Here is a 13,996-nt window from a genome sequence, read left to right as displayed (position 1 = left end):
ACACAAACAGGGCAGTAATGTCCAGTAGATTACGGGTAGTCATGACACAGAGAGAGAACATGACTAGAATTTTTTTTAAAGTCAAGTTTATAGTAGAAATAGACAATTGCATTGCAAGTTCTCTGCAATCCTGAAAGTAAATTGACAGAAAGAGTTTTTCCTCAACTATCACTATCAATAAGAACTAATATTATTATTATTATTTTATATTTCTTCATAATGCAAAACCTCAGGTTTAGAAAAAACGCATGGGTGCATTCTAATTGCAATAACAAGCTTGAGGTTTCACATCATTTCCCAGGCACTGTTGTTTTTGCTTGGCATTCTGACAAATTTCAAAAGGGGCCTTGATCTACTGTACTGAAAAGAGTTTAATATCACTTTTAATTTTCCTTTCACAAAATACCATTTAAAAAAAGAGGAAAAAATTATCAGATTCTCTGTGTCATTGCATTGATTGGTTGAAACTGATGGTGAAACGGCTTGGCTGGTACTCTCGTCTTCTTATAAGTTATGTATCTAAGGCCTAATGTTTTTATTTCAGTTTTCTCCTCACCTCCAGTTGAGATGGTAGACTTTTTACATGCCATTGGCTTAATGTATATCTGAAGAATTTTCATGTAATTTTCTTTTTTCTTAAATTTTGAATTAAAAAAATGAATGAGTCTGAAGGCCTGTGTCCAGTGTCACTTATTGCATTTTCATTATGCGGTCTCCATCGCAGGATTAAGTTTTGTGAAATAAGTTTTCTTCAGTGTTTTCTACCTGTATGCTTCCTATAGTATGATGTTGTGTATGCAGGGGTGCACAGATGGCATAAAAGAACCTGGATGATGGTCTAGAGTTGTAGTACAAGTCTTTCTGGGCTTGCCAGGCTACCTGAGGCTGGCACATGGATCAGGCCAGCCTTTACCTGCCCGTGGCACAGTGAATAGTAGTATACAAAATCGCACAGGTAACTGCAAGGTTTTTTTTTTTGTGTGATTAACATTTTTTATTGATTCATCTGTTAAACAATGAAAATCAAACACATACAAACAGAATCAATATGTAACCCTCACAATCGCCACCCCCAAACCCTACCCCCCAAAGAACGAGCAGATTCAGAAGTCCTTCATTTGGAATGGTAAGCGTACTACATTACATTAAATAAGTTACATAGGCAGATTGACAAAGGTGGGCTAGGCCTACCCAAGAGTTTGTTTTATTATTATGCATTTAGTCTCAGACATTTGACTCATTTGTCACTTCCACCTGAGAGAGCCCCTCACTGGTTTCATATGGAAGTTCTTGCTCCTATTTTGCCATTGCAAAGTCTTTCTATCAAATTAACCAAAGAAGTTGAGTTACACCCTGTTATCTTGCAGTTGCACTCGGTATGGACAAATGTGACCAGAGTGTTAAACTCAGACATTTATTTAAATGTTACCTTGAGCATAAATTATGTATTAATAAGTCCACTTTCTGCTGGTCAGAGTGGATGGTGAGGGAGGGTAGAGTCACATGGGGTAACCTCCCCATGGTCACTATAATGTGGTTCGCTCTTGGTGGGGCGCATGGTGAGTTGTGCATGGATGCCATGGAGAATAGTGTAAAGCCTCCACATGCGCTATGTTTTCGCAATAACGCACTCAACAAGCCACGTGATAAAATGCACGGATTGACGGTCTCAGACGCGGAGGCAACAGATTTGTCCTCTGCCACCCGGATTGAGGCGAGTCACCACAAGGATTTAGAGTGCATTGGGAACTGGGCATTCCAAATTTGGGAGAAAAAGAGGAGATTATGCAAATTGCAGTATTACTGTTTGCTGCTTTTAATTATGCTGTCGTTTGTGTTTGTTGTCACTTTCAGTTATTTTCAAAAGAAGGAGGTGCAAGTTATCACTCTTTAAGCAAACTCTGATCTACAACTTTATTTGTTTAAAAATACATGATGTTTCAGCCACCTTCAAGGCCTTCATCAGACAACTGATGGCGGCTGGGTGAATTTATCATTTTACGAATTTATGATTGTGTTCAGCAGAAGAAAGTCATACACATTTGGGATACACAAGGGTGTGATTAAATCATGAGAGAATTTACATTTTAGGGTGAACTATCCCTTTAAGTCAGTCCTGTTTAAACAACTTTCCCTCTTAACTTGACACAAAGTTTTAAGGCAGCACGAACACGCAATTGTTTGTTGAGACAAGTTTTTTTTTTTTTTTTGCAGGATAAGATTCTCAATTATCACCTGTATTTACAACATTTAACAAAGCATCTCTTAATCTCTGTTGTGATCAAGATACCCATCAAGCCCCGATCTTTGTATAAATGATTAATCTATGCATACAATTTTGACTTTTAAATTTGTCTTTGGGGTCATCTTCTGCCAGATATCATTGAGTACTTGTTGGGATTTTGCATTACTGACTGGGATCTCCTTAATGTGGACCTCTATGCCCATTCCAAGTCCCACCATCTTCAAACCTTACTGAAACAACAACAAAGCATCTGACTTCATCGTGATTACAGAATAGTTTACATATAAAATTTACATAACTTTATTTGCCCAAATTGCTCATTTACACTTTAAAATGTAGAAGCATTATGTATAAAAAAAAACTCTATTATGACTTGTCAAACTCTGCTTATCAAAAAAATAAAAAAGGCATGATGTCGTATACTTTAACTTCCAATGAGACATTTTTTAAAAATGTTAAACGACTCCCTGGCACAAGGAACAACATTGACTTATACGGCACCGTATGTATAAAGATTCTAAATTTTCTAATCAAATATTATTTATATTAAACCACTTATTTGTTACAACAACAACTTCAGAATCAGAATCAGCTTTATTGCCAGGTACGCTTACACATACAAGCAATTTGTCTTGGTGACAAGAGCTTCCAGTGCACAAAAAAAAAAAAAAAAAAAATTAGAATAAAATAAAATTTGAATAGAAAAAAAAAGTATATAATACACAATAAGACAATATATATAGCACTGTGCAAAAGTCTTAGGCACATAAGATGTTTCACAAAAACATGTATCTTAAAATAGATATGTATAAGTTAAGCTTTAGTGAAGATGAAGATATTTAGTTATGTCTTCAGCTTTAGTTGTTTTTTCCACGAGTATTGTCTATCAGTTGTATTATATTTTAAGACTTAACCTATCACTTTGAAAACTCAAATAAACAACTGCGCGTTTTAATACAACTGTAGCCTAATATAAATATGATATATAGAGCTATTACCGAAAGTAACACTTTGTAGAACAAACTGCGCCACTGAGACTGTAGAAGAGTGGGTGTATTGTCAATTTTTCTCCACATGGGAGAGCCATCTTATATCCCATCACTTCTACACCTTTAAACATCTGCTTCTGAACGGGACGCGAATTTACCAATCCTACTATGGCGAAGGATACAGTGATTAATATTAATTAGATCTTGATGACGTTATCCGGTAACTTTCATGAAGCGTTGGCTCGCGTAACCTAATTAATATTTAGCCATCTCGCGCCCACTTACCACTTTCAGCAAATCAGTTAAGCATGCTAGGCGAACGTCACTTAATATTCATAAACCAAGCATTCCCCATAGTAACGTTAGTAAATTCGCTAACGGGATATGGGATTAGCTCAGAACCGCACGCTTCTCCTCCGCACTTGCTCGCCTCTGCCTCCGCCCCATCGAGATCCGAACCAGAGCTTCTCATCGACGCACAACATTGATGACAACAAGGGAATATTTGAGCAGCGTTTAACATAACGTATTTAAGCGAATCCATAGGCTATTAGATTGACAACGTTTTAAATAATAATAATGTTCCGAATGAGGCAGCCGTTTGAGAGCGAGAAGCTCCAACTCCAGGAGCTCAACCAAAAACTCAGCCAGTACCTAATGCGCGCGAAGCAGCTGGAGCAAGAAAATACCTGCTTGGTAAGCGAAATAAATTCAATCAGACAGAACAGGTCTGGAGAATGGGAAAACAAACACATGTTAGAGTTACGGGAGATGCGAAGACTGCTGGAGCGCTTATCTTTCGAGAAATGCAGAGCAGAGATGGAGCGCGAGAAGCTGCGCAATGAACTTCAGATGCTTCACGCGATGCGTTCAGAGGAGGCTTCGGTGAGCAAAGGCATCGGCAGTGAGATTAAAGGGTGTGAGAGGCAGCTCCATCATGATCTTCAGACTAACATTGCGTTGGAAGATCGTCTCATTCAGCTCGAAAACGAATACAAGTTTTTGGAAGATGCCCACAGAAAAGAAATTGCCCACCTGAGGGACCAGGTGCACTCTCGAACTGTACGTGTTGTCACTCAAACGCATCACGCGCCTACAACTGTTACGGTGGAAGAGGTGCAGGAGTATGCTGCCAACTTTACAGAGAGCTGGAAAGAGACATTGGACATGTACCGCCTGAAGGTAGAGGAAATCGAAGGGTCTATCAAAGCCGACCAGGCGAGGCTGGAAGATATTCAGAGGGAAAAGAGGGAATACGCTTTACAATTCAAAAGGCTGCGTGAAGAAATTGAGCAACAAACTCATGTGCAGCTGAACCTTGAAGAGAGGCTCATGAACATGCAGGAACATTTCAGAGCTGAAATCAATCAGTATCAGGTGGGTGAGAAAGTCTTTCAACCTATAAAAGTTACTGCATTAATCACATCGCCACAGATTTCCTGGCATCCTTTGGAGAAAGTATTGCATAAGGGGCCGTTCAGAAAGAATACGTCAAAGCGCAAAAAAAAAAAAAAAAAAAGAAAACTACATCCAGCGTGATATAACAGTACGCAGATCAGGTGTCTCGATACGCATTTTGAGTGAGACGCTCTGCGACGGTCAAATACGTATTTATAGCGCGTTTATAAAGAAAAAAAAAATGAAAAAGAGCGCAAACGTACACAAAACGTGTTCGGTGTGAACGGACATTAAAAATAATTGTTCACCCAAACAAAATACAACACATCTTTTACCCTCAGGTTATCCCAGATGTGTTTGACTTACATTCTTTTGCAGAACAAAAACAAAGATTTTTAGAAGTATATCTCACCTCTGTAGGTCCATACAATGCAAGTGAATGGTGAGCTAAGCTTTGAAGCTCCAAAAAAACATTAAGGCAACATAAAATTAATCAATACAACTCCAGTGGTTTAATCCCTGACTTCAGAAACAAATAATTTAAGTCCTTTTGTACTATAAATCTCTCCCACTTCCACATTCTTCTTTTGTTTTTTGGCGATTTGCATTCTTTTTGCACATCGCCACCTACTGGTCGAGATGTACAGTAAAAGATTTATAGTAAAAAATGACAAATATTGATCTGTTTCTCACCCACGCCTATAATATCACTTTGGAAGGTATGGATTTAACCACTGGAGCCTTATAATTACTTTTATGCTACATTTATTTGCTTTTTGGAGCTTAATATTTTGGTCACCATTTATTTTCATTGAATGGACCAACAGAGCTGAAATATTCTTCCAAAACTCTTCGTTTGTGTCCTGCAGCATATTCTGGGATGGCATGAGGATGAGTAAATTATGAGAGAATTTTCATTTTGGGATGAACATTCCCTTTAAGGATTTACAGAGCTAGTTCTCCTTGAAGGGTGCCACACCCACTTTGTCGCACTACAGTGGTGACAGCAGCCAGCTGCAGTATCATAGCTGCCAAATAAATGATAAGACAGAATGAAGATGGCATTGGCAAGGGCAATTACTTCATGCTAATGATATATGTTATCACAAACCTCTCAGTTCTTTCAGACAATGATAATAAAAGATTACGAAACTCAGACATAGTGAAAACCAAGCAGACATCATGTTGATGAACATTATCCCAACACCTGTTCTGTCAATGGTCCCCTTAGGAGATTAAGAGAGGAGTTATTCTGCACTGCCAATAACCATGTTTATCATCTCCAGCTCAATGTGCTATAGAGAAATTGGGGATTAATGCTTCATCCCATGATTGCCTCTCTCTTGGGAAAATGACAAATGTGCAGTTATTGATGTAAAGTGTTGTGTCACTGTGGACTAAACTGAATGAGCTGCATTGAGGATGCCATTCTTAACATATTTCTGCATTTAGTATCTCCAGCCTATTGAGAGCCAAATGTGCTGTTCAGGCTCCAAAACCATTGGTATCTCCTAATAGACATGCAGTCACCAAGCAGACAAATGATGCTGCCTTATAATGAATATTTACTGATCCATTTATTGAAGTCATAAGATTTAAATGCTATGTTGTACAAACATCCCAGGACTAATGTTGCTAATATTTATAATGGATGACATTTATGCTTCCACGAGAGACCACCAGAAGTAAGTGATGGAGTGTGTGCATCCATCACTGTAGGAGCACTAGAAAATTGTGAATTTTATAGGCTAAACATATAATGGGATATGGTACCTTTTGTATCTGATCTGAAGTTAAAGACATGCTGACTTAGACCAACAAAAAGCAGATAATCTTCTATTATTAAAGACATCTATCTCTTTAAATAAATTATGAATTTCAGCAGGGCTTGATGTTGCAAGAGCTCTTTGGATCAAAAAGTTGAAAGTTTACACCCCTATAAAAGATAGATGATATATATATATATATAATTATGTTTAAATGGTTACTAGTCAGTTTATGATGACTTGTATTACATGCAGCTATCTGATATTGGCATTAAATTCATGCTGTATAGCCATGGAGTCTGATGGAGTTTTGGCTTGCTCTCTAAAGGACTAAAAAGACAAATAATTTTAAGGCCTTTAAGACACTATTGTCATTACAGCTTCATTTTCTGTAAAGCTGCTTTATTATATGTTTTGTGGAAAGCGCTATACAAATAAAAATTACTTGATTTCACGATTAAAATGCATCAGAACATAACCAAAAAAATAACCAAATTATTACATTTAAATGTGCTTTTAAGACTTTACCCAAACCACTGACTTTCTAATCACTCTTGAGATATTAATTCTAAAAAGTCTTTTGAACACAAACACATGCCTTTTCAACTTGATACCTGATCCTAATTTACTTTAAATTTTTGTGTTTATGTAAAAGAGCAAACAAGCTAACCCTCTTTTTGTCATACAGGTTATTATTGAGGATCTGGAGTATGAGCGCAGGTTGCTGTCCAACACCATCTCGGAGAAGCTGAAGGACCATCAGAATCTCGTACAGGTCAAAATGGGTCTTGCTCTGGAAGTGGCTACATACAGGTATATTAATATTAATATTAAACAGTGCATCTTTGGAAAAAAAAAAAACTACAGGAGGCTAAATAAATGGGACAAGAAGCTGTTTCATACCTTATAATATAACTAGTTCTACCAAACCAGTTTAACTCATTTATATGCACATAACATATTTATTACATAAATAATTCAAATTGAAAAATACTATAAGCACACAAGTCTTCAGGGACTGTATTAGCATAACCACCGCCCTTATTTTCTGATCATTCATGTTTGTTCATTTTTCCCAGAGATATACTAACACTTACATTTTACAAAGTTTCTGTTTTGACAATTTCTTAAAATTCATATTTGTTAGACAGTTCCTGCCTATGGTCTTATGGTTCATGGCTTCAAGCACAGGGAGCTTGTTTCTGTCTCCTGCCACATCTTCTCAGTGATATTAAATATTAATACCAAATTTAGTTCTGCTTCATGGACATCTTTGTAGAACAAACATAGGGAAATACACGGGTCTCCCATTTGTATTAAAATGTTTTAAATTCACCTTTCATAAAGGAAATATTTTTATAGCCTTATAAGTCTTCACACAGGAGTTGAGTTGTTTTGATGGACAATTGGTTTTATATTTAAATTAAAATGCATTGAAAAGTCTTAAATGTAATTGTTTCTAACATCCAGATACCCCGAGTTGGGTTCCTCATTGTTAATCTGGTATTCCACTGTGCAAAGTAATTGAATGCACACATATTTTCTGTTGTCTGTAACTCAAGAGTCTGTTTAGAGATTTGTTTGAGTAGTGGAGTTTAATAGAGCTGCCACCCCCAACATGAGCCGTCAGCCATGTAGAAGTTGGAATGTATTTTTAGTTACTGCAGTAACAGAGCAACTAATGCCCGCCCATGTGGCAAGTCTGCTTAAAATCCCTCCCACTTTTTCCCTGTTTGACTAGTTAACTCCCCTGTTTTTATTTATGACTTGATCACTGCACATTTGAGCAAACATTAATTCTGAATTATGATGACATTCATTCTATTGTGTATATTTAAAACTGTCTGATGCATCAGCTAACACCTTATGAATAATATTAGTATAAAAGACACACAATAATAGATGTTAAAAAGAAAATAATATTTGGCAAATTTTTGTTGTTTTTGTTTACTACTATGTCATGTAAGAAAATTGTTTCTAGGTTTTTTATTATTATTATTTAAAAATAAGTATTAATACAGTATGTCTATGTTGGCTGTTTTGCTCTCAAGATAAATCAGATAGCTCGCCTCCCCTTATAATGGTCCACCATTGCAGGTAGCACATACACTGTGTTTTTGACTCATTTGAAAATGTTTAGGATTCTTCTCTCATTATCTGCCACTCATCATTTATTCTTGAATTCAGAAGTGAGGTTAGACTCTTTCATCTGAAGATGTCTGAATAGTGTGTTGTTTGGCATTTTTGGAATGTCTTCTGAGATGTGATCATGTAGAATTTCTTTCCATTGGTCTGTTTAAAACTGCACCACATACTAAGCTATAATGAAAACAGACCGGGATGCATTGTGGCAGTTATTTTTAGTGCACTCTTTTGGAAGAATCACAGGGGACTTCCACTGGGACACTGTAGCTCCACAGAGTCTGCTTTGGTTCTCCACCACATTTGCCATATAATAGAATTGTCCAGGTAGGTTCAAAGCACAAGCTCAAGGACCTGTGTGACTAATTAGACACAATTGTGGACAAAATGTGTTTTTGCTTAGGACAAAGTCCATAGGCATGGTACTGAAGGTTTTTCAGGTTGTTCTCTCTGGTGTTTGAGCTTGTGCATGGTGATGGCAGAGCAGGGGGGTAGTCAGCACTCTTGAAAAAAGTAGCCCCTAAGTTTTGGTAACAGCATATGTTTTGCTCACATCATGTAAAGGTCACCCTGACCTTTGATTTGTCTGCTCGTGCTTTTTTAACGTTTGGCATTGTCATGTTCATCAGGCAACTCTTGGAAGGAGGAGGACATGCTCAAATGTGGTCTAATCAGCAGTCAAGAGAACGAAAAATAGGTATTGTTTGCTTGATTCATAGTTGATTTGAAGGCACAGCCCCATCCCCCACAATTTTGTTCCAAAACTGTATGACTTTTTTTCTGTGGAACACAAAAGACATTAAACAAAGAATGTTACCCTGAGCCACCATTCAAATTCATCCTTCCTAATGTCTCCTTTTGTGTTCCATGGAAGGAAGACAAGCAGTTTTGGAACAAAATGTGAGTAAGTAACAAACAGAATTTTCATTTAAAAATGAAGAAAACAGACTGCTGTAAATTGTGGTTACAAAACACTTCCTGAAAGTATGTTTTAGGATGAAATAATTTCCTTTTATGCTATACTTTGGAAATAACTGAAATACAATATTATTCAATAATTATGAACATATTATACATAGCAAGAAAATGTTTATCATCCTATTTTCTGTCCTAATATTGTTCTGTGTTGTCTATCTAGATATAAAAATGCCAGCCCACCCTTTCACGCCAAGAGTCTCTAGCGCTCCGAGAAGTCAACCAGATATGAGAAAACACTTCAAAGGATATGATGTTAAATATATGGAGCCTATTTCCAGCATGAGAACTTCAGATGTATCAAGTCAGTTTTATTCTCATGGACCCTCTAGGATAGTGCCCATCAGTGTATCAAATCGTTCACAGCAAAGTCCTGCTTCAAGAAGGGACATGATTTCCTTCACCAAAGCAGCACAGGCAGCTGCTGCCAGTTCCCCCAAAGAGGTTTCGAAGCATCTCCTGCCCAAAATTGAAAGTGCATCAACCTCTAAAATCTCACAAATAGCACAACCAAAGCCAGTGAAAGTGTTATCGCCAATAAGCTTGAGCAAGGCCACCATTGAAGAAAGCCACCAGAAAGATGTCGAAATGAAAGAAAAGAGAATGGATGGCAAGATAACAGTGAAAGAAGAAAGAGAGTACGTCAAAGTAGAAGAATCAAAAACTAAAGACAAAAGAGAGTTTGAAAGCCACCAGAAAGATGTTGAAAAGAGAATGAATGCCAAACAAGATACAGACAGAGCCAAGGCAACAGTGAAATATGAAACACAACATGTCAAACCTATTGATGAGAGAGAGTCTAAGGTATTTGTAGGTGAGGAAAAAGTCTTAGATGCCGATTTAATGGAAGAAATAATGCAGCAGGTCATGAAACCTGCTGGTTTGGATACAAAGGTCAGCTCATCCCCTGACTCAAAATTCACATATCATGTGGAGAAAACAAAGCAAGATGATGGAACCACCAAAACTCAGATTGTCTTACAAACTAAAGTGGAGGAAGAGCTAGACCTGTCTGAAGGTTCTGGCATGGAGGAACTTCTCAGCAAGGGAGTCAAGAAAGTCAACCTAGAGAACATCAAAGGAACCCCAACAGGAAACATGATCGAGAACCTGTTGAGTCTTGGCTTTCAAGGTGAGAGCTTGGGAAACAGGTTGGTGAATGTGGAGATAATAGAGGAACCTGTGGAGTCTCAAAGTGATGAGGAAGGTGAAACTGAAATAAAGGAGACAGTGGAGATTAAGTCCCAACAACCAAACATCAAACCCTCATCAATGTTCTTCCAAATCGAGGAGCTAGAAAGTGACCCTAAGACCACAAATCCCTGTAAGAGCAGTTCTAAGACAGTTGAAAAGATTAAAGATGAAAGTTTACCCTATTTCTCCCATGGCCAAGAGCCACAAGAATACTTTGTCTCTACTCCTGAGGACAATATGTCAGAGGAGGGTGGACGGTTTATGTCTTTTACCCATTATGGAGTTGTGGATGATCTGTCTGATGAAAGATATTACCAGGAGGACGAGCCCAAAATGTCGACTAAGGAAGGTCACAGTTACAGAGATTCACCTGAATATAGCGACCAGTCATTTGTGAGAGACAGTATCCAAGAATGCATTATTGAAGAGGAGGTTCTTGTCTCTCCAACGCTGCAAAAGTCCATAGTGGGAATGCTGACAGTGGAGTCACTAGACCCCAAAAAGCAGCTGAGAGAAGCACTAGAGCAAATCCAAGGTAATGTCTCTGGGGCCCTGAAGGAAGAACTTGCATTTTTTACTAATAGTGGGGAGACCCCAGACAATGTCTCAGTGGACATCAAGAAAGTAGAACAAGCCACAGATAATGGAACCATGACCATTGTAGCAGAGCTTAATATATCCCAGACTTTGAAGGATTCTGGACTGCTGGAGGAGGAACAAGATGATCCATCGGAAGAGCAGATAATGGCAGCATTGAGCTCATCTCACCCTGGAATCCAGCAGGCCCTCAGAGGTGGAGCTGGAATAGGATACACTATGAAAGTTTCCCAAGAGGAGTTTCAAACAGAGGGAATGCCGTGGATGACCAGCAATGAAGAGATTGGACATTGGAGCTCTGATGAGGTCAGCAAGACAGAGAAACACATCAAGCTGGGTCCTAGTGAGAGATCCTTCACATTTCAAATGGATGTGAACAACAGCACCTCTGCATCAGCCAGTGAAGGAACCAGTGAAGCTGAAGAACGAAGAGGCAGCGGAGCTGTTGAGTTTTTGCAGACCCAGATGATTGACCCTCATTTGAAGGTCTGTCATGAGAAGAGAATCGCAACTGTTTATCTTGAAAGCCCCAAACACGACTGAGGCTAAAATGAAATTGCACTTCAAATTACTAATTATATCTTGAAATAACAATTATGTTCACATAATTCATTATGAATTTGGATAAAAGCAATCAGGTGTTGTAAACCACAATAAAAAAAATCCATGAGTGATTTCCTGTTTAATCTGTCAAGTTAAATGGACAGTTCACCCAAAAATGAAAACTCTGTCATCATTTACCCTTGTGTTGTTCCAAACCTGCATGACTGCCTTCCATGGAGCACAAAAAATGTTAGGCAGAATAATAGCCTCAGTCACCATTTGCTTTCATTGCATCTTATTTCCATACCATGAAAGTGAATGAGTGAGTGAATGAATTCTGCCTAACGTCTCCTTTTGTGTTCCACAGAAGAAATTAAGTAATATGTGATTAAAACCACATCAGGGTGAGTAACGTTTGACAGAATTAAAATTTTTGGGTGAACAATCCCTTTATTCACTGTTTTGGTTTGATATAGAGTACAAATTGTTGTATTAGCTTTTATTATATAGTTTTGCTTTAAGTATAGAAAAAGTTAGATAACAGTTTTAAAAAAACTTTTATTTCTTTATCCTCTTGTAAAAATATACATTGTATGCTATATAAAATGCACAGTTTGTTCTAGTTTCCATGACAGTGAGAATACAAGCTTGGCATGTTTTTAAGAAAATTCATGTGAAATATCAAGTTAAACGGAGAGTGAATAGATTGAGATGGAAAATATGCATAAATTGTAGTATAATGCTTGCTTTGACTGACTATATTTATGTGAGTATATTCAAAACTGTATTCACAGTATGACAGAGACCTTAGAAGAATATTTGTCACAAATTTGGAAATTTTGGATTTTTAGGTTACGCCCACAAAATTAACTGACTTATGCAGTGTTGTATATTTGGCCACATACACAGTGTATAGCTTTGCATAAGGCAGGAAATAGACTGTCCTTCCAGTCTTCCAGAGATCTCTTAATCCTTAAATTACATTAGACCAGCGAAGACTAATCTAGCAATCCCGCTCTAACAGGACAACACATTTTTCATTGCCCTGTTTATGAGCAGAGGAAGAGAGAGAACATGTGTGAATAAAAAATAAATAAATCATGCAATAAAATAAGTTCTAGGCAGCTTACACAGAAGTGTGTAAGTGCTTCAAGAATAGCTAGCTGGTTGCTAATAAGTCTGTGTCACAGCCTATTACCCATATTCAGATTGAGGATTCACTTCCACTGAAGGAGTGTGTCTAATGTGTGTCTATTTTAGGATTCATACTCTGTCTTAAGACTTTCCATCGATACCTCAAAGGTAAAATAGTGTAACAACTTTGGACTAAAGATTTACAAAGGAGTAAACATTTTAGTTTCCTCCATTTTTGTAATACCTTCATAAATTCTGCTACATCTTGACATATATCAGACATTTTCATGTTAGTCAGTGGAACTGTCCTGCGCTTACAATATTAACAATAGAGTGTCATTTATAATGAGAAATCATATAACATCATTTCAAAATTTGCTTACTGAAAAATTAGGCTCTCATTTAATCTCATTAAACATTCATAATCATAATTTTCTCATCATGTTGTATACAATATAATTATTAATCAACAACAAGCACTATGCTTGAGGATTCCTTTGAGATGGCGTTTCATCACCTGATGAAGTTTGCCTGAATATATGGATAGGGTTCAATTATTCAAAAACACTTTGTGATCCCTTGTATTGTGGATATATAGTGTATGCAGATTTACAGTGCAGTATGCTATACTTTTTTACTGCCACAGCAATGATTGGTTTGGCTTGGCAGACTAATATGAAATATTCACAAAAGTTCTGTTTTGTGGCCATATTAAGAAACAGACTTGGTATCTTGTCTGCTCACTGTCTGAACATTGGTCCACATGTAAAGTACATACACAATAAACAAACCCTTTCAGACAAGCACAGAGTTTGTGTAGTGAATCCAGCTTAATTCTCAGAAAAATCTTTACAATCTGAGGATTATAATGATAGAGTGGCCTGCAGCTACAGTCAGAGAGTATTTGCAGAAACTGCTGTGAAGGTTAGACCACTGTTGGACAGTTCTCTGCAAAGAGTCACCCTGCCAGCAGCTGAGAGATTTGAGACACAGCAGAGCCTGTCTATTGTCCT

General features: G+C 37.5%; 1 protein-coding gene across 1 annotated transcript; it reads left to right on the top strand.

Annotated features, from left to right (window-relative positions):
- Nucleotides 1-3,610: 3,610 nt before the first annotated feature.
- On the top strand, nt 3,611-13,800 carry synm (synemin, intermediate filament protein). Its single transcript, XM_052097199.1, has 4 exons — nt 3,611-4,611; nt 7,087-7,211; nt 9,170-9,237; nt 9,679-13,800. The coding sequence occupies exons 1-4, from the start codon at nt 3,814-3,816 to the stop codon at nt 11,847-11,849; spliced, it is 3,162 nt and encodes a 1,053-aa protein (XP_051953159.1). The 5' UTR covers nt 3,611-3,813; the 3' UTR covers nt 11,850-13,800.
- Nucleotides 13,801-13,996: the final 196 nt, after the last annotated feature.

The sequence above is a fragment of the Xyrauchen texanus genome, chromosome 29 (assembly GCF_025860055.1).
Source record: "Xyrauchen texanus isolate HMW12.3.18 chromosome 29, RBS_HiC_50CHRs, whole genome shotgun sequence".
NCBI classification, from domain to species: domain Eukaryota; kingdom Metazoa; phylum Chordata; class Actinopteri; order Cypriniformes; family Catostomidae; genus Xyrauchen; species Xyrauchen texanus.
This window is presented reverse-complemented; position numbering and strand designations above follow the sequence as displayed.